The sequence below is a fragment of the Dama dama genome, chromosome 24 (genome assembly GCF_033118175.1).
Source record: "Dama dama isolate Ldn47 chromosome 24, ASM3311817v1, whole genome shotgun sequence".
Taxonomy (NCBI): domain Eukaryota; kingdom Metazoa; phylum Chordata; class Mammalia; order Artiodactyla; family Cervidae; genus Dama; species Dama dama.
This window is the reverse complement of record NC_083704.1, coordinates 13,087,252-13,108,035: the sequence shown is the minus strand read 5'-3', so window position 1 is coordinate 13,108,035 and position 20,784 is coordinate 13,087,252. Positions and strand designations below refer to the sequence as shown.

The 20,784-nt window shown below is 43.3% G+C and overlaps 1 protein-coding gene and 1 non-coding gene across 3 annotated transcripts; one reads left to right on the top strand and one right to left on the bottom strand.

Moving 5' to 3' along the window:
* The first annotated feature begins 247 nt into the window (after nucleotides 1-247).
* On the top strand, nucleotides 248-377 carry LOC133046332 (U11 spliceosomal RNA). Its single transcript, XR_009690470.1, has one exon. It is a non-coding gene; the product is annotated as a U11 spliceosomal RNA (small nuclear RNA).
* Nucleotides 378-1,239: 862 nt separating this feature from the next.
* Nucleotides 1,240-6,266, bottom strand: CCR4 (C-C motif chemokine receptor 4). Of its 2 annotated transcripts, XM_061127683.1 has the most exons (3): nucleotides 6,152-6,219; nucleotides 4,973-5,059; nucleotides 1,240-3,720 (listed from the first exon to the last, which is right to left on the bottom strand). In XM_061127683.1, the coding sequence occupies exon 3, from the start codon at nucleotides 3,668-3,670 to the stop codon at nucleotides 2,591-2,593; it is 1,080 nt and encodes a 359-aa protein (XP_060983666.1). In that variant the 5' UTR covers nucleotides 3,671-3,720; nucleotides 4,973-5,059; nucleotides 6,152-6,219; the 3' UTR covers nucleotides 1,240-2,590. The 2 variants fall into 2 exon arrangements, with proteins under 2 accessions (XP_060983666.1, XP_060983665.1); XM_061127682.1 differs by lacking the exon at nucleotides 4,973-5,059 and having other exon boundaries at nucleotides 6,152-6,266.
* Between the last annotated feature and the right edge of the window lie 14,518 nt (nucleotides 6,267-20,784).

Here is a 20,784-nt window from a genome sequence, read left to right as displayed (position 1 = left end):
CGACAGAGGATGAGATGGTTGGATGGCATCACCGACTCAATGGACATGAGTTTGGGTAAACTCTGGGAGTTGGTGATGGACAGGGAGGCCTGGCGTGCTGTGGTCCATGGGGTCGCAAAGAGTCAGACACAACTGAGTGACTGAACTGAACTGAACTGTGTTCCCCAGAAGCTAGACATGGTGCAGCAAGAGAAAAATGGTCCTAATGTTCTAATGGTCCTAATGAAAACATAGTTACACCCACCTTAAAAAGTGTTTCTGTCATAAGAGGCACACGTAGGACAGCTCTTGTTCTTTGCAGAATCAACATCAAGAGATTTTGGAAGTATAATTTTTTGGTTCTTGGGTAGCTGGTGATTGTTGGTCCTGGAACCCTTTAAAAAAAAAAAAAGCATAAACAAACTTTGCGTAGAAATCAAGCTGGGTTTTCTATGTTTGTTACTGAAGGGGAAGAAACTTTCTTTCCAGTGATCTGAGAGGGTTGTTTGGGTATCACCAGAGGTTCTGAATTCCCATCCTGAGGGGACAGCTCCCAACTTTGGAGCAAGGGAGGCCCTGAGGTACTGGAGGTGACAGGTAACCCCATCCTCGGATGGGGCGCAAGAGTTGTGTGGTCTACAGCTTCGGTGAGCATTAGATGTGATGGACACTAAAGGGACAGTAAAACCCTGTTGGTTAGTCTTTGTCTTTTGGTGTCCTTACATTTCTGTCTCCTCCTGATTAAATGAACGAAACTGCAAGCTCTAAGAGGAAAGGAGAGGCAGCCACTGGCTGGGAAGTTCAAAACCACACTTTATGACCAAGGAACATAGATACTTTGAGTAGTCATCTGCTTTTTCAATCACTCTGAACTCTATTCTGCTTTACAGATAAGAGGAAACCAAGGCTAAGAGAGGAGAGTAATGGCTCAGACGCACAAGGAAACACAGAAGTATAATTTGCAGACCCTGCCATGTCATGTGGGGGTTTTGTAAGGACTGCCCAGGAACCCCTCCTGTCCCCACTCTTCATCCACTCTCATCCCCAGGCATTTTTGTGACGATGAGTAGTGACTCCTTTCTCCATCCCAAGTGGTTATCTTAACACTGAAGCCTTTAATTCTTCCTCTCGGGAACATGGATCTCTTCTATAACATGTAGCAAAGATGATCAAGCCAGACAATGGGAACATTAGCGGCTCAGATGCTCATCCCCAGTGGGAGACCAAACATACACATAACCAGGAAAAACTATGCACAGGTTTATTTATTGTCTTTTATTGTATTTCTAAAAAGGCAATATCAACTTACTCTGTTAAAAATCACCTTCTGAAAATAAATTTTTTTGGAAGTGCATTCTTTATAAATGGAAAGCAGGCAATAATGTGTAAATTTACAGAAGCATTTTAAACCGGTTAACTCAGGTAATAGTTTGCAAAATAGGTTTTGTTTTCGGAGCAATTACAGATATCCTTAGACTTTGTAAGTCTTAATTCTGATTAAGGCTGTAAGAACAGAGATTTCTCTTAATGACTAATTACATAATTAAAATGACTTGTAAGAAGTGACTGACTGAAATTTTGAATCATCCAAAAGTTAAAAACCAGGGCCAATATTTTAAAAGATGACACTTTTCGCAATTCCAAATTTTTTGGAAGTCATTTTTATGCCATATCAGCATTAACTTTTAGTGGATTATTTTTGCCTTACTTGATGGCAGGCACTTTGAAATGATTAAGGAAGCTATGTCTTACTTGATTAGTCCTTGTTATTTTTGGTTTTGAAGGAAATGTTTGTAAATGAGTAAAGGACCCCAAATAAATGTATCTGGGCCTATGTATTATTTCTTAAATTTGAATACTCATGTATTAATGAAAATAAAACACACCACAAGCACGTGAAACTGTGTTTGAATTTCCACAAGTTACATTTAGATTTGTTAATGCCTTGCATTTCATGTTTAGAAATCAGACCATTCTAATGCCCTCTTAAGCTTCTCAGCATTGGAAGTTTGGCTTTCATTAACAAATAATCCTTCACAATAAAAGAATCCAGATCTAATTTCATGCCTTTACTATTCGTTTCTGCAGACACCTGGCTTCATGGAGGACACCGTGCTTCAGATATATGATTAGGAAACCACTGGGACAGTAAGCCGAAGTTTTTCTATATTGTTTCACAGAAGCTAGTAAAAGTTTAAAGGCCTCATTTTCACAGCAAGAATTAGCGCTTTACTCCCCCAGTCAATGCTCTACAAACCCCTCTAAAGAATGCCATGAAAAAAAAAAAAAAAAGAATCCCATGAGTTCAGATTGGAAGGGAATGGTCTTCCCTTTCCAAAATCATCTCTCTCCTCACTGAAACATGCTCAGGACTGTCTCAGGTTCATTCATCCCTGCAGGAAAGCCTGGCGCAGCAAGGAAGGATGCCTCGGTCCAGGGGAACTCTGGTCACGCTGAACTTGTGCTTGGCAGGAAGAAAATGTGACTTCCAGGTGAGAAGTGGATGTAATTCTTCTCCCCTGTACTTGTTCAGGAAACTGTTACTTTGATGCAATTTTAAATAAGCTCTCAACTTGGGAAGCTTATTAACTGTTTCTTGTGTTTTCAGTTTTTACAGAGCATCGCGGAGATCATGGTCCACTGTGGACTGTGTGTAAGATGAGCTGGGGGTGTCCGTGTACATTGGGAGGAATCGACAGTATTGGCAGAGCACCAAAGTGCCCCGGCAGGTTTTGAAGAGCTGTACGATGTACTTGCGAAATTTCTCCCCCAGGAAGAAGTAGATGACAGGATTGAGACAGCAGTGAACAAAAGCCAGGGTCTCTGTGGTCTGGATGGCATAGTCCAGGTGTCGCTCAAAGGCGCAGTCCTGAAGGACCTCCAGCTCCACCAGGGTCTCCAGGAAGAGCACCACATTGTAAGGGGTCCAGAAACCCAGGAAGAGGACCACCACGGCAAAGATCATCTTCACTGCCTTGTTCCTCTTCTCATTTTTGCAGTGCTGCAAAGTCCTAATGATCATGGAGTAGCAGAACAGCATGATCCCCAAAGGGATCACCAGCCCTAGAATGTTGATCTCCAGGGAGCTCAGGACCTTCCACCTCGTGGAGTTGAAAGAGTACTTAGTTTTGCAGTAGGTGTGGTTGCGCTCAGTATAACACGTGCTGAACATGAGGCCTGGGAGGGAGGCGAGCACAGCCACTGACCACGTGGCCACACTGGTGATGACCCCGTAAGTCAAGGTCCTGGCTCTCAGGGAGAAGACGGCGTGCACGATGGCCAGGTACCTATCGATGCTCATGAGTGTGATGAAGAAGATGCCACTGTAGAAGCCCACCAGGTATATCCAAGAAATGAGCTTGCAGAGGCCAAGCCCGAACACCCACTGGTCTGCAGCATAGTAGCCCCAGAAGGGGAGTGAGAACACGAAGAGCAGGTCTGAGACAGCGAGGTTGAGCAGGTACACGTCAGTCATGGACTTGAGCCGCTTGTACTTGAACAGGACCAAGACCACCACAGAATTTCCAAGCAGACCGAAGAGGAAGACCAAGGAGTAAAGTGGGGGCAGGAAGAGCCCCCCAAATGCCTTGATTCCGTCCTTGTTGCAAGGCTTGGGGAGGTTTTCATAGAGATAATAACTGTTATAGATGCTTTCATCCAGGGTGGTTTCTGCTGTATCCGTGGGGTTCATTTTCAGATTTACAGGCTCCTCAAGGCAGGTCTGAGCCCAACCAGAAGAACCTAATGAGGGGAAGAGCCAACAGATTTCTATAAGAACAGAAACAAATCAGAACGGTGCTGTGTACAGAGCACAGCTGCGTTGCCCAGATCATCAGACACTCTTCCCAAGCTTCGGGCACTGAGGGGCTCAGGTCCTTGAACTGAAGAGCAGTGCAGCCACAGTGAAATAATCCTGCCCTTTGGCGGCAGACAGATACCAAACTCCAGCTCTGCCACTGTCCCTACCCCTCTGCTGGGAGCTCTGGTGCTCCCATTTGTAAGCGGGAGAAGTAAAACCTTCTTTCAATAGGTGTTTTTCAAGGACGTATTTCTGAAAGCTAGTCTGGCATTTACTGAAATCACTCACAGAAATGACAAGACCAGATGACCTGCCAAAGAGTACCACAGCCCGGGCCTTTCTGACATGAAAGCAAAAAAAAAAAAAAAAAGAAAGAAAGAAAATCTATGCATGTTTCCCTTCAGATTGTAAAGCCCAAAATTCAGAGATGACTTAGGTAAATCATCAGGCTAGAAAGGAACCAGGTCAACCTATTGCTTTTGTATTAAAATTCGAATTCCTTTTGTGTGCTTTGCACTTTACAGATTTCATAGCATGTTTGCTGGTATTGTGCATTCAATCCGGTCGTGTATTCTTGTTCCTACACCCCTTCCAGCAAAAACCTGGTATTCTAAGCCAAATACCATACTGAGCTGTAATGTGGATGACTCACACAAGTCTCAGAGAAGTTAAGCGTCTTCTGAAGACCACACGGCCACATAGACAATGAATTCTTTGGGCCCCAAGTCCCAGTGATGTGCTGTAGGTGAACCAGGTCTGGGAGGGTGAGGAGGTGGGGCTGGGGGGCTCTGATGTGTGGCTCGTGCTGGTTCCCATGGTGTAAAGAATCCCACCATGTGTGTGTACTAAGTCGCTTCAGTCATGTCCTACTCTTTGCAACCCCCTGGACTGTAGCCCACCAGGTTCCTCTGTCCATGGAATTCTCCAGGCAAGAATACTAGAGTGGGTTGCCATGCCCTTCTCCAGGGGATCTTCCCAACTCAGGGATCGAACCTACATCTCCTGCATTGAAGGCGTATTCTTTTACCATCGAGCCACTGGAGAAGCGCAAACACTCCCACCGTGGCCAAGGTCAGATCACCAACTGTCCCACAATATTTCTGAAGATTTAACAATCAGGTACTGAGCACTGTTGCAAGTGGGCCCCAGCACACCACACCCAAGTCCTGTGTTTGCTCTGGAGCGCTGTCTTACCTGGAACACACCTGGACTCCCAGGCCGGGTGGCTGGCCACTCCCAGGCCAGTCTGACACTAAAGCAGCAAATGTGTTTTTCCAGGCCCTATGGAAGGTGGCAGTATTCAGTTGGGTAAGTTGAGGGAAATTTTTGGTCTTTTCATCAGAACTGCATATAAAGATCAATTTTATGCACGAATGCTATCAGAGTGGCAATTAGCAGGATAGATCTAGAAAAGGCGTGTCATAGCCAGAAATAAAATCTCTACCTTCCCAACCACCTTCATTTCTTATCTAAACTGGCAGATGAGGTTACAGTCTTAACCTTACACACACGCTCAGCCACCCTCATTTCCGATCTAAATTGGCAGATGAAGAGGTTAAAACCTTCTGAAAGTTACACACATGTCCACATGTGAGTCAGAGCAATGCAGGAGGGTTTCTGCCTCAAGGCCACCTCTCCTTGCATCCTTCTTAGTGGCACCCTGATATTCTTAATCAAAGCCCTATCACATCGTTCAATAATTCCACATACATTCCCCATCTCCCACTCTGACCACCACACACCCAAACACCCAAACTACGTGTTTCTCAATAGAGAGGTTTTGATTTATTCCTGCAAAGGGATGCCAAAGACCTGGGGCATCGCAGGTTCTCAAAAAAAAAAAAAAAAAAAATTGTGTTAAGTGATTATCAATTCCAATTAAACAAATAACAATTCTGGTCTACCACCATCATTTTACCAGTGAACATGAAAGGAAAAAGAGAGGCTGAGGTGTTAGGAAATTATCAGGAGACGAAACAGAAGTCGACACAGCTGGTAAATGTCTGGAATTATTCTGCAACCCTTATTTGACTGGTGTCTCTTGAGCCGGGAGTCTTGACAGAAGCCAGAAGTGGAAAAGTATATATGGTGAATGAAAATTAACTGTGAGTTCTGAGCACATGGCTTAGGCCAGATGTGTGCGGGAGGAGAGCACTGTTAAGCCTGTGAGAGCCAGTCAGATGAGGGCTGGGAGGGCTGTGTGTGAGCCGTAAGGACAGGTGCCGTCTAGGATGAACCAGCAGAGTGACCGGGATGCCCGTCATCGGCTGGCTGCCCACCTGGGCAGCTCTCAGCGCTTCCAGCCCCACACACCTGTGGCCACAGCAGCACAGGGTCCGAGAATCTAAGCACCCACACCATCTGCCCCCTTACCTCGCTTTTCTGAAAGCGGCTCCAAGGCAGGTCTGTGAGGCAGTGCCCGACTTGCTCGAGAAGCAGCGCGCTAAGACAGACAGGTGCCTTTGAAGGGCGCGTGGCTTCCTGTGAATACCAAGTCTGTTCCTCGCCCATCTACGCACGCTGACTTCAAGCGGGGTTTTTTGATACAAGTAAGAAGCAGAAAATGACTGACTCTCTGCTTGGGTTCAGGTTACTTACTCATTTCCCCAAACTGAAAGCTGGGAAGGTTTGTGCTCTGCTAGATCGGAGAAGTCAGTTTTTCAAGAGAGAAACTTTTTCATGTTTTAAAATTTGTTGGATTTTTAATTTACCTTTTTTCCAGTTTAGCTGGCTATGCACACTAGAGATGACCTTTATATTCTGGATCAACGCGCTGTTTTGTTATCTCCCCATCCTGGGTGCGCCGTGACCAGCAACCAAGATATGCCACGATATGTTCTCTAAACAGTGGGATCTGAGGAGGTCAGAGTGAGAAGCCAGATTTATTTAATAATAATAGTTAGGAGCAGGGAAGTGTATTCAGATGTGTGTGTCTGGCAGTGACATGGAGGCTCTGGTCAACCTAGTCAATAAATGTCCTCAGTCTGGTGTAAGGGACATGACGACAAAGCTCCAAGCCCCCCCGCACCACAGGAAGACGCTTCCCCCAAGCCTCTTCTACTTAGAAACAGCAGCGCTTCCCCTGGACGGTGGTCCTGGCTGAGCGTTTCTTTGGGTTCACCTACCAGTCATAGCCAAGGGGCTGACATCGGTCTAAGTTTTTTCGATGTGGCGCCCTTGGCCTCTGCCAGCTCTCAGATGTCTCCTTTTATGTGTCTACAGGTGCTTGGCTCTTTGGTTCAGCTTTTTTTAAAAGAGCCACAAAGGTCATTTTTCCTGAGGAAGTTGCATGAATAAGAACTGAAAAATTGAACTAGAGTGGTGTTTATCAACCTTTTTTAATCACTGCATCCCAAGGAGTCTTTTCACACATTTTTTTCATCATCACCTCCCCATGATATATTTGGTGTTTTTTTTTGCCACGTCACGTGGCATGTGGAATCTCAGTTCCCCAATGCAGTCCCCACTGGACTACCACGGAAATCCTCCACAAAATATTTTAATACCACGTATAAATAGGGGAGTTCCCTGGTGGTCTAGTGGTTAGTGTTTTCTATTGCTTTCACTGCTGTGGCCCAGGTTCAATCCCTGGTTGGGGAACTGATATCCACCAAGATGCACAGTATGGCCAAAATAAATAATAATACCACAGATAAATAGTAAGTATGCTTGTTTTATATATATATATATATATATATGCTTTATGTATAAAAGAGTAAGATTTATTTAGGGTGGGGGAGTTGCTTCTGGCTTCTAATGGGAAGACACTGGAAATGCTGCTTAAAATCCTACCACATGCAGGGCAGCCCTCCACGATGGAGTCACCCAGCTCGGAAGACCAGCAGTACTGAGGTTGAGGGCTCCTAAGCTAGAGCAATGTTCCCCCAGGTAAACTGCAGAGCCAGAAGCACAGAGAATCTGTAAAAGGGAATGGACAAAGAAGCTTGGGGAATGTGTGGCTTGGACTCAGGTTAAATGCTGAGCATGGTACAGTTCCTTATTGTAGTGCTTTCCCAGTGCTAATATTACCACGAACTCTGGAAGCAGATAGAGAGTAAAAATGTCTCAGGTATATGTTATTGCCAGAGCTGACACCAGACCCGTGGACAGGAGCTAACGCATATCTTTAAGTCACGGGGTCCAGAGAAGGGAATCTATGGAACCAGTAGAACCAAAAACCCATATGGAACCAGTTGGAACCAAGATGAATCTGATCTCCAGCAGCCCTTGAGTCTCATTCTACACTGATTTTACTATATCAGCTACTAAATGATACCCTTGCCCCCAGCCATGGTCCAAAGTTGTGCCATGTTGGGAAGAAGCTCCTCTAAAACACATTCCCACTTCTCCATTCTCAGGCCATTGAATAAAGCTTGTGCTACATCAGTTTCAGCTTTGGTTTAGTCTCTGGCTGCATGAACCTGAAAGGAGTGAGAACCTTCCCTGTTGAGGTGGGGGCCTCAGCTGGGCTAGGGCCCCAGCAGGGGTCCATACGGGCTGACTGGGTAACAATTGGACAAATACATGGACACCCAGTATACAGAGTAACCTATAAAATGGACATATTTTTAGAAATGCAGAGCCTGAGGAAGATTCCACCATGGAATTAGAAGCCTTGAGGGACGAGTTGCCCTGGGCAAGGCCATCTGAGTGTGTTGTCCAAGTCTCTGTGGACCCCTGCATGGACGGGGAGAAGAGGTGAGGTTCTAGAAGAACTGGTGTTATCTGGATGTTGAAATCGTCATCAGTGGTAGTTGGTCATTATGGGTCTGGAAATGGTCCCTTAGAGCCATCTTTAAACATCTTTAAGAGAGCAGTTGGTGCTCCCTTGACTGACTGGCCATGTGACAGGCCCCTGGCCCCATGTGTGAGTAAGTTAGAGCTCTGAGTCTGTGCTGGCTAGCGCATATGTCTGCTCAGTCTGGGTTTGGATTTCAGGGCCACCGTGTATGCTATATGAACCTCAATTTTCTTATCTGTAAAAAAGGGGGTGATAATGCATGAAGATTGTGGGAGGATTAATGAGCCAAAGTTTGTAAAACACTTAGCATGGTGTCTGGTCCAGATAGGTGTTCAAAACGGCACCAGCTGTGAAAATTAGTAGGTTGCATAAAGCATACAGGAATATGCTAGCTTCGTCTCTTGAAATGGCTGAGCCTGGCATGTTTCCCTTAGCCATCATTAGGAATCCAGAAAATATTTTGATTCAGACTCAGTGGGCCACAATCAATTTTCACAATCACAGTCAGTATTCAGGTTAAAAGCAGGTTTCAGGTTTCCAAGTTGCAAAAGTTACTGTTCTGGAGAAAGTCATTCTTCAGGTTTGCAAAGTAATAATGATACTGTCCTGAAGAAACACGAAATAGGTTTTCCCTCCAGTAAGGGTTTCAAAACTAAGCAATATTCCCACCCCCACACATATACAAAATAAGGATCACATTTTAAGAACCCACAGAGGGGAGGTGGTGCATTCAAGGCAACACAGCCAGAGACAGAGTGCATTTCATGGACAAAATCTTGTATTGAGCTGAGTTTCTGAAACCTGACCAGAGGAGAAGGTGACCAACAGAAACACCAAGGGCAAACCCTTCTCCAAAGCAAGGTGATAAGCCTCACCACACAGACCTTCACTAGGAAGCAAAGCAATAGCATGAGACTACTGCGCCCCCTGGTGGACCAAGCCTTACTTCAAGACCAAAGACATCAAAGTACAATCCCCATAGCCACGCACGGGACCAGCAAGTCTGACACTGGAAGCTAAAAACTCCCAGAGGCTTCAGGAAGCACTCCATGAAACTTTGCTGAAGAGCAGTGGTGATTAAACAGCCAGGATCTGATGTCGGACCTGTAACTTACAGCTTAAAATGAGAGAAGGCTGCCAGGCAGGGCCACATAGCGGGTGGACCCAAGGACAGAGTAACATCAAGTTAAGAGTTGTAGGGAGCAGGTTATATATGGCAAGCAGGTTGGGATTAGTTAGTTTTCAAGAGTTCTCTGGTGACTAAGTTGAGAAACTTTGTAGGCTTGAGACAGAAGGGTTGTCCCTAGTCATCTGGTTCCCAAGCCGCAGGGCAATTAGAGCTGATTCCTAGTGATTCCAGAGAATTATACAAGAGGTTGATAGGGGAAGTGACTGCAGGATAGTATAAATGACATGATCATAAAATACCATTTAACCAAAATTTGTGGTCAGAGGTTTCCCTGGCAGTCCAGTGGTTAAGACTCCAAGCTTTCACTAGGAGTGCAGGTTCAATCCCTGCTGAGGGAACTAAAATTCCACATGCTGCAAAGCGCCACCAAAAAGCAAAAATCATGACTTCCCTGGTGGTACAGTGGATAAGAACCCACCTGCCAATGAAGGGAAAACAGGTTCAGTCCCTGGTCTGTGAAGATTCCACATGCCTCAGAGCAACTACCCATGCACCGTAACTACGAAGCCTGCACGCTCTAGGGCCCGGAAGCCACACTACTGAACCCACGTGCTGCAAGTACGTGCAAGAAGCTTGTGCACCGCAGCAAAGGTCCTGCATGCTGCAACTGCCTGCCGCAATAAGACCCAGAATGGTCAAATACATAAATATTTTTTAAAAAACAAAAAAAAAACCCCTCAGGACAGACGGTTTTGTAGAAAAATCCTACCCAACATGCAAGGATTTTTGTTTCGTTGTTAACTACACATCTCTAGCACCTAAAACAATGTCACACATGGGATTATGCTTAATATTATTTGCTGAATGAATATCTTATACAAATTATTTATATGAAATAACAAAGACGTTTAAATCAACTATACTTCAATAAAAATTAATTAGAAAAAAGAAAAGAAATTTAGGACTTCAGTAGTGGACAAAAGATACAAAAGTAAAAATTCACCAAATAGAAATTATAATTAGTAATAAATGATAATGGAATAATGTGCAGTCTTCCTAGCAAACAACAATAATAAAAACAAAAGCAAGGGATTTTTTTTCCTAAGTATTTAAGCTATGACCAATTCTCCTAGGAGAAAATTTATTCAATGATTCAGTAAGATATCCTGAACATCTCCTACATATTGAACAATGAGGATTTCAAGAGGAAATATCCATGTTTCAGGGCACCAGTTCACAGTCCCATGGAGAAGATGACAATGTGAGAAGATAATGATGATAGATACATTATATAAAATAAGATTTGAGGACTTCTGTGGTGGTACAGTGGATAAGAATCAGCCTGCCAATACAGGAAGCACGAGTTCGACCCCTGGTTCGGGAAGATTCCATACGTCACAGAGCAACTAAGCCTGTGCACAACTACTGAGCCGTTGTGCTGCAACTCCTGAAGTCCGTGGGCCTAGAGCCTGTGCTCCACGACAAGGGAAGCCACCACAGTGAGAAGCCCACGCGCGGCAACTGCAAGGTGGCCACTGCTCACCGCCACCAGAGAAAGCAAGGCAGACCCAGCACAACCAAAACCAAAAATAAACAACGAATAAAAAAGATTTGAACAGAAGTGTGCAATGAAGTAAAGAGATACTTTATAAAGTGTAATACTGAATAAGTGAGATTTGAGCACAATTCTCTAACAGAACAGAAATCATACCTGGCTCTGCTTGTTGGAATAAAGGCAGGCTCCTGAAAATAGTTGATATTTGCCAATCGTATTTGCCAAATGAAGCCACAAAGGAGGGACTCACTGGCAAGGCTAAGGAGACAGTGGGGTCAGAAGCAAGGAATGGAGAAAGGGGAGGAAACCAGTTTGGGACTGTGATGCTCAGCGCAGGAAGTGGGGACGGACATTGATCGTAGCTGAGATCGACAAAGGCTGAAGTCACCATTGACAGCAGCCTTCTGTGAAATAAGAGAAACCATAACCTCATCAATGCTTTTCTTTCCAGCTGAACGTTAGCTCTACCTGTGACCACAGTGATGCAAATGTATTGAAGGCTCCATCTAGCAGAAGCTCTGGGGAACACCCCATGGGGTAGTCAACTTCCACTTCCATGTTTTCTTTTGAGCTCCTGACGGTTTTCTTCTGACCCAGAGCAAACCAGGGCTAGCTTAGAGCCAGTGTGCAACACGCGTTCTTTGAATTCAACCCTGACAGTTCTTCCTTCCCATCAGGCTACGATAGAAGACAACAGCTAATTTCCTCTTTGGATTCAAGGAAATATATATAACACCCAAGTATGGTCAAATTCTGAAAACAAAACTGGCATTATCTATTATGAACAAATGTGTCAGTAAGAAGGCAGGAGGCCAGTGTTCATCAAGGAACAAATCCTATCATCTCAAAGAGATGGAGCAGTCTTACTCCTCCCAGAAGCAACCGCTGACACCAGAAGAGGCCTGGAGCCTGGAGCCCAATGACCTCATTCCCACACAAGCGGTCCCCATGTTACAGCTGGAGACCCACTGAGGGGAAGACACTGCCCAGGATTGCCGGCCAGAGGCCATTCTACTCTGAGGTGGATCTGTTTCTGGGTGAGGCTCGGACACCCCACGGTCTGGCCTCAGTGAACCCCCTGGTGCTCTGAGAGTAGGACTCAGCCCTCCCACCAACCTGAGCTCCGGAACCCTGCCCTCTGACATCCCCACCCCCAGTGGCCCAGAGAGGAAAAAGTAAGAGAAAATATGGTGGGGAGCAGATAACAACTGAAAGGCTTTGCTCCAGCCTGGCTCAGGTTCACGAAGGTCTTGTCTGAAGGACACGTGGAAGGGTGCTGACTTGCAGCCCTCCAGTCCAGGGAACACCATGGGGCTTCAGGGGAGCTGCTCAGGGCCAACTGCCCCCTTCCGGCTCAACCCTGATCAGCAGGCGGTGCCAAACACTTACCCCCACTCCCGGCAGCCACCTCAGCAGCGCAGCTCCTCGTCAGTTCCCTTGGCTTCTGCTTGGCAGTCTGGAAGAAGCTGTTGATCTAAGAACAATGCTCATCTCTTTCTTCAAATTCACCCAATAAAGAAAGTCAAACACTGGAACAGGCTGGGGAGACACTCCTGCCTTTTCAACTTTGCTATACCCAATCAGTAGAAATATATCTGTAATCATTTGATTTATGAGTTTGTTGAACTCAGTATGGAGGCCAATTTCAATGACTTTCTTTCAGAGAGAGACTTTTTACACTATTAGGAAGCCCCCCAAATATTGTCTACCACCCCTCCAACTCCCACCCCCACCCCCGGCAACTCTACGCCCACTGGTGATTTTATAGTTGTTTAACTCTGGGAACTAGCATAAAAGAACAGTGGGACACTGTTGATGGGCTGCAGAGTCTTCACGGAGCAGCGGAGACTCTAGAGAGGCCCCTTCCATACTGGGAGACACCGACATGTTCCATCAGTTCTTCAGAGCCTACCATATAGTCCTTTCCTCCTCCAGAGCAACTACCATCCCAACACACATTGTTTTTCAGTCACTAAGTCGTGTCTGACTCTGTGACCCCATGGACTGTAGCATACCAGACTCCTCTGTCCTTCACTATCTCCCGGAGTTTGCTCAAACTCATGTCCATTGAGTCAGTGAGGCTATCTGACCATCTTTTATCCTCTGCCGCCCCCTTCTCCTTTTCCTCAATCTTTCCCAGCATAAGGGTCCTTTCCAGTGAGTCTGCTCTTCACATCAGGTGGCCAAAGTATTGGAGCTTCAGCTTCAGCAACACTTCTTCCAATAGGATTTCCCAGGCAAGAATACTGGAGTGGTTTGCCATTTCCTTCTCCAGGGGATCTTCATGACCCAGGGACTGAACTCGAGTCTCCTACATTGGCAAGCAGATTCTTTTCTACACACATACAACCCACCAAATCCTGTCTCTGGAATAGCCAATTCCCTCCAACCCTGACTTTCTACCTATAAGTCAGCCCTGTGGGGTTCTTCCTCTCTCCTTAACTCAAAGTTCGATCCCTCCTTGTTAAACACAGTTGGGATTCAAAATATAAAATACAGGTTTGCATATTGAAAGAGAATATTTTTATTTGACCATGTGAAGAATTTTGGAAATGACAGTACATTCCATATAAGCAATTTTAATACTGCCATCTTTTTTTTTTTTAATACTGCCAGTCTTACATTTCAAAGAGGCAGTAGAGAAAAGAGTATCATGGGTATTTTTATTACAGAGAAATGGTTTACCACAGCCCTCAAGAAACTGCATGGGGAGTCACCATGAGGATAGAAGCTGGAAAAAGCTTCCTGCAGCTCTGAGAATCCTCAGGTGGAGCCTGTGGAGACAGGTGGTGGCCGTGGAGACTGGAAAAGAGTGCAGACGTGTACCACAGTCTGTTGCTGCCATCTTCTTTTGGGCTAGTGTAAAAAGAAAAGATGAAAAATCTGTCAAAAAATAATGGCTCCACACTGTGCTAAACAATGGAGCCTTGAGCTGCAAAACCCAGGGTTTTCAATAAAGAAAAACAAAACTGTTTAGAAGCAGTTAGGAGAAACACTGGGCCATATTCCCTTAGGGTTACACCCTCCTCAGCGTTCCCAGATGTCAAGACACTATCTCGTCCATCTTTTAGGAACAGGTATCCCTGTCCTGCTGCTTTTCTTTCCTCTGGCCTCCTCGAGCCCTGCCATTTCCCTGACATTCACACATCAACACTCATTTCCAGAATCTGCTTACACGTTAGCACCACAGGGCTAAGAGCTGGGATGTGCCAAGCCTTCCTAAGTGCCAGAAGTCAATGTGGATAAGGAGATGAATAGAAAAGACTGAGTGTGTGCATGCACGCGTGCTAAGTCGCTTCAGTCATGTTCGACTCTATGACCCGATGGACTGTAGCCCACCAGGCTCCTCTGTCTTTGGGATTCTCCAGGCAAGAATACTGCAGTGGGCTGCCAAGCCCTCCTCCAGGGGATCTTCCCAACCCAGGGATGGAACCCACGTCTCATGTTTCCTGCATTGGCAGGCAGATTCTTTACCACTGCGTCACCTCGGAAAGACTGAGTATTTACCTTATATTCACAATGCCACCGTGGTTCTCTCGTGCTATGACATTTGAGAACATTTCAAGATAAGGAGTGATATCTAGTATAAAATAAAATGCATTTTTAATCAGAAAACATTTTTCATACATTATCTATGGTACTTAAAAATGTCATGTCAAAAATTAACTTTCGCTCTTTTCTGAAAATATTTAAACATTATATAACATAAAATGATACTTTGAATACTTTGTTTAATAGTTTGTGTTATCAAACAAGAATATGTGTGTGTGAACTTGTGTGTGAGTTCCTGTTTACATACACTTTTGGGTGCAAATATTATATAAGCAGTACTCACACCTACACAATGACATAATGTAATAAAAAGCTCATGTAATATCCACAGAACACCACTGTATCTGCATCATAAAAGCCCTCCTCTTGCATACTGTTTTTTAAATGGGGCTCATTTTACGTTATAGGATATGCACATATATTGTTAGCAGTTCTAATATATACTTACCTTATTTAAGGAAAAAAGAAAGAGACGTTGTGATCAATAACAATGCACTTGAAAAGGATCACTCGTATATAATTGAGAAGGGGAACTGATTTGGTTAAAAGTGTCAGTCAAGCTATATTAAACATATTTTAACATACAAAACTGATTTTGGAATTATGAGAATGAAACAAAGAAATGCATTTTCTATGTTGAGCATAACTTACATCATTTATTCATGAGCACAATCTTCTAACCAACTATATTGTAAATAAGGAAATAACCAGAGTATTTAAACTCACCCATTTAATATGTTTTTAAATACTGTAGCTTCTTTCAGCTTCTCTAAGTTTCTGTTTTGTGCTTCAGTTTCTTCTGTTTCCCCCAAAGTTGAAGGCAACTCCAAACTCATTGTCACATCCTCATCTGCATACTGGGGTCTCTCGCGAGTTATGTGCTATGAAGTAACGTAACCAGCTTTTCAGTTCAAATTTATTTTATATCTAACATTTAAATTCAGCTTAGAATTAATTTGGGGAATCCAAAGAATATTACAATTCTTAAATATGTGAAAAATTTACATGTGAAGAAACATTCCTTCTCATGAAGTTAAGTTTCAAAATTCTTACCTAGGGAGGTGCTCAAGACAATCACCAACATTATCACTCCCTCCCACCTTACGGTTTAGCAGTCACAGCTTATTATTACAGAGTTTGGAATGTTTGGAGAGAAATATTACTGTAGGTTAAAACCTAGAAAAATTCACATAAGTAGTTGAATGATAAAGATTTTACCCTAGCTGTTGTGTCCATAGGACAGATCCTGACTATTATTTTTGCACCCAAGCTAGAAATCAGTGCTTGATTCTGGTAGTTATTTTAAGGGCCACACTCTGACGATATGCACGTACAGTCTTTTCATCACAGAATTTAGAAAAGTTAAAAACAGACATAATGTACTAATTTAAAATATACTGTCTTATAAAATAAAAAAATACATAAATAAAACATACTGTCTTAGAGGAGCCTGGTGTGCTACAGTCCATGGGATCGCAGTCAGTCACGACTGATCACACATGCATACACACAGAATCATAGATTTCATACATACATGATGGAATATATGATTCTATATAATATACAGCTTAAATATGTAAAGATTATTCAGGAAACTGGACGTGTTGATTTATATATATAGTAATAAATGCATATATGATCACATATAATAAAGTGATGTATAATAATTAAAAATTAAAATATACTGCCTTTCATGTATCAGTTCAGTTCAATCGTTCAGTCGTGTCTGACTCTTTGCGACCCCATGGACCCGGCAGCACACCAGGCTTCCCTGTCCGTCACCAACTCCCGGAGCTCGTTCAGACTCATGTCCATCAAGTTGGTGATGCCATCCAACCATCTCATCTGTCATCCCCTTCTCCTCCTGCCTTCAACCTTTGCCAGCATCAGAGTCTTTTCCAATGAGTCAGTTCTCTGCATCAGGTGGCCAAAGTATTGGAGTTTCAGCTTCAGCATCAGTCCTTCCAAGGAATATTCAGGACTGATTTCCTTTAGGATTGACTGGTTTGATCTCCCTTTCATATATACTGAAAATCACATATGAACACTAAATTAAATATTGATACTTAGCCTCTTACCTTCTGAGATGGTCCACACTCTGTGGAGTGTCTCTCTCCCAGGGCTGCTGCTCTCATCTTTTGAGATGGATCACATTCTATCTATGGAATGTGCACCTCTCTAAATAAATCCCCTTCCTACCTATCACTTTGTCTCTCACTGACTTCTTTCTATGACAAGGCATAAAGAACTTGAGCTTCACTCAACTGACACCAGTTCCGGTTCTGGAGGAACTAAGGGCCCTACCCAGGTGGAGGATGGAATGATGACGCTGACCCTCCTGACTTCAGTCAACTAAAGCTTGATTCTGTTGACCTTTGCCCCAATTCTATGCTGAATTCCCCTCTGCTCAAGCCCCTTCATGAATTGCACATACTCCTGGTTTAAAAATTACCCCCCTCAAAAAAATTAGCCAATTTTACAGTTCAGGGGGCAACTCCTTTGGAAAAAGATCCTTGTTCTCCTTATTTACAGGAAGTAATAAATCCTTCCTTCTCCTCACTGTCCTCCCCCAAATTAGTATTTCTTTACATCAAAGATTCTTCAATATATAAGTGATACTGGTAGAAATTTAAAGTGCACTTCAAATAATTCTTCTATCAAACGATCTATTTTGACAGTGGTTCTTGGAGTACGGTCCGTGGACCCCTAGAGGGACTCCAGGATTGTTTCAAGTGGCCCATGAGGTCAAAACTATTTTTATAATACTACTAATAATAAGAGATTACATTTTAACTTCTAAATTCTAAAGTATTTGTAGAACTACTATTGACCCTTGAACAACATTTAGGTTAGAGGTACCCATCGTCTGTTCATGCAGTCAAAAATCCAAGTATAAATTAAGTTGGATTTCAGTGTAAGCAGTTCCGCATCCATGGATTCAAGCACCTTTGGATCTGACTGTGTAGTACTGTTGAATTTACTGTTGAAAAAAATCCACCTGTAAGTGGACCCAAGCAGTCAGTCATTTTGTTCAAGGGTCAACTGTATATATGTGTTTTTAATTTTTTTCTTCTACATTCTGAAGAATGTACAATGAAATTTTCCAGAAGCTACAGGTGGTGATGCTGCCAACTGGTTTTACCTGCCAATGCTTTTGCACCATTAGTGCAAATATCAACATAGTGAAAAAGGCAAAGAACATCTCATTATTATGAACTTAGTTTTGGACTTGCAAACACTCTAAAAGACTCTCTGGTTCCCACCAGAGGGCTCCACATTCCACATTTTGAAAACTGCAGTATTAGGGTAATGAATCTTACCAGCAGGTGACAGAAGGTGCAATTCAGCATCTTCAAATTAATCATAGTCATAATTTAAGATATTTTGAGTTATAAAATGTAATCCTGGATTAGACAAAACCTTCTCAGACATATTACAAAACTACAAGCAACAAAAGAAAAAATAAAATGGATTCACAAAAACTTATATGCTTCAAAGGTTCAGTTCAGTTCAGTCGCTCAGTTGTGTCAGAGTCTTTGCAACCCCATACACTGCAGCACACCAGGCTTCCCTGTCCATCACTAACTTCCAGAGCCTGCTCAAATTCATGTCCATTGAGTTGGTGATGCCATCCCACCACCTAATCCTCTGTCGTCCCCTTCTCCTCCTGCCTTCAGTCTTTCCCAGCATCACAGGGTCTTTTCCAATTAGTCAGTTTTTTGCATCAAGTGGCCAAAGTATTGAAGTTTCAGCTTCAGCATCAGTCCTTCCAATGAATATTAAGGACTGATTTCCTTTAGGATGGACTGAATGGATCTCCTTGCAGTCCAAGGGATTCTCAAGAGTCTTCTCCAACACCACAGTTCAAAAGCATCAATTCTTCAGCACTCAGCTTTCTTTTTTTTTTTCCTGCCTCCTCCAATTTAAGGGGGTCTTCTCAGCTTTCTTTATGGACCAACTCTCACATCCATCCATGACTACTGGAAAAACCATAGCTTTGACTAGACGGACCTTCAAAGGTTACCATCAAGTAAAAAGACAACCCACAGAATGGGAAAAAATACGTATGTCTGACAAGCGACTTGTATCCAGAATATATAAAAACTCTTATAATAAGACAAATAATCAAACTTGAAACGAATAAAAGAACTGAACAGACATTTCTTCAAAGAAGAGATACAGTTAATAAGCACATGAAAAAATAGTGAACATCATGAACCATCAGGGAAATGTAAATCAAAACCCCAATGACACACAATTTCATACCCATTAGGATGGCTGTAACTGAAAAGACAGATAACAAGTATTGACAAGGTTGTGAAGAAACTGGAACCCTCACACATCACTATGGGAATGTAAAATAGTACAGTCACTTCAGAAAGGTGTGGGAATTCCCTCAAACAAAAGGAGTTGCCATATGACCTAGAAATTCCACTCCTAGATATATACCCAAGAGAAATAAAAACAAATATCCACACAAAGACATGTAAATGAAAGCTCAAATAGTCAGAAGATGGAAACAATCCAAATCTCTATCAACTGATGACCGGATAAAAAGATGTATCACCATACAATTGAATATTATTCAGCTATAAAAAGGAATGAAGTACTAGTATATGCTACATCATAGACAGGCCTTGAAAACACTATGGTAAGTGAAGGAAGCCAGTCACAAAAGACCAAATATTGTTTCATTTATATGAGATGTCCTGAATAGGTGGATCTATAAAGAAAGTACATTGTTGTATAGGGTTGGGGCAGAGGAGAGTGAGAGAATGCTAAGTGACTACTAATGAGTAAGGGGTTTCTTTTGGGAGTGATGAAAGTGTCCTAAAATTGATTGACAATGGTTGCAAAACTCTATGAACATACAAAAAGCCACTGAACTGTACATTTTTTAGAAAGACTTATTTATTTTATATTTTGGCTGTGGTGAGTCTTCACTGCTGTGTGTGGGCTCTCTCTAGTTGTGATGAGAGGGGGCTCCTCTCTGTTGCGGTGCAAAGGCTTCTCACTGCACTGGTTTCTCTTGTGGAGTGTGGGTCCTAGGGCACAGGGGCTCAGCAGCTGCGGCTCCCGGGCTCTAGAGTGTAGGGTCAGCAGTTGTGGTACATGGGCTCTGTTGCCCCGTGGCATGTGGGATCTTCCCGGAGCAGGGATTGAACCTGTGTCCCCTTCATTGGCAGGCAGATTCTTAACCAGTGGACCATCAGGGAACCCCTGAATTGTACATTTTTAAAAGTGACTTTTATGGTATGTGAATTATCCCTCAATGAAACTGTTACACGCACACACAAGTCAGTGCCCTTATTATGACTTTAAGACTCTACCCCTAACGTTCTAACCTCATGTTCTACTATCAATCCCTATCTTTCTCCACACTAACCTTTGCCTCAAACATGCTACCAGGCATGTTGTCACCTCAGGTCCTTTGCATTTGGTTTTTCCTCTGCTTCAAATGTCCTTCTTTCACATACATAAATTCTCCCATTCCTTTCAAGCTTTTACCAAAATATTAATTACCAAATGAGATCTTCAACTCTTATAGAAATGAAAATGCCAACCCTCTCTGACATACGCTATCAATCCCCACTCTGCTTTTCTTTTTCTCTTTAGCATTTCCTATTATCTAAAATGCCAGATATTCTATTTTCTTATTTCTTGTCTTATTATTTTTATTGAATAAAAAGTTGATTTACAGGACTATGTTAGTTACAGGTATCAGTTCAGCTCACTTCAGTCGTTCAGTCATGTCCAACACTTTGCAACCTGATAAGACTTCAGCAGGCAAGGATTCCCTGCGTGATTGAGGGCAGGAGAAGGGAACAACAGAGGTTGAGATGGTTGGATGGCATCACCGACTCAATGGACATGAGTTTGGGTAAACTCCGGGAGTGGTGATGGACAGGGAGGCCTGGCATGCTGCCGTTCATGGGGTCGCAAAGAGTTAGTTGGACACAATTGAGTGACTGAACTGAACTGATACTGTCTTCCGGACAGGGAAGCCTGGTGTGCTGCAGTCCATGGGG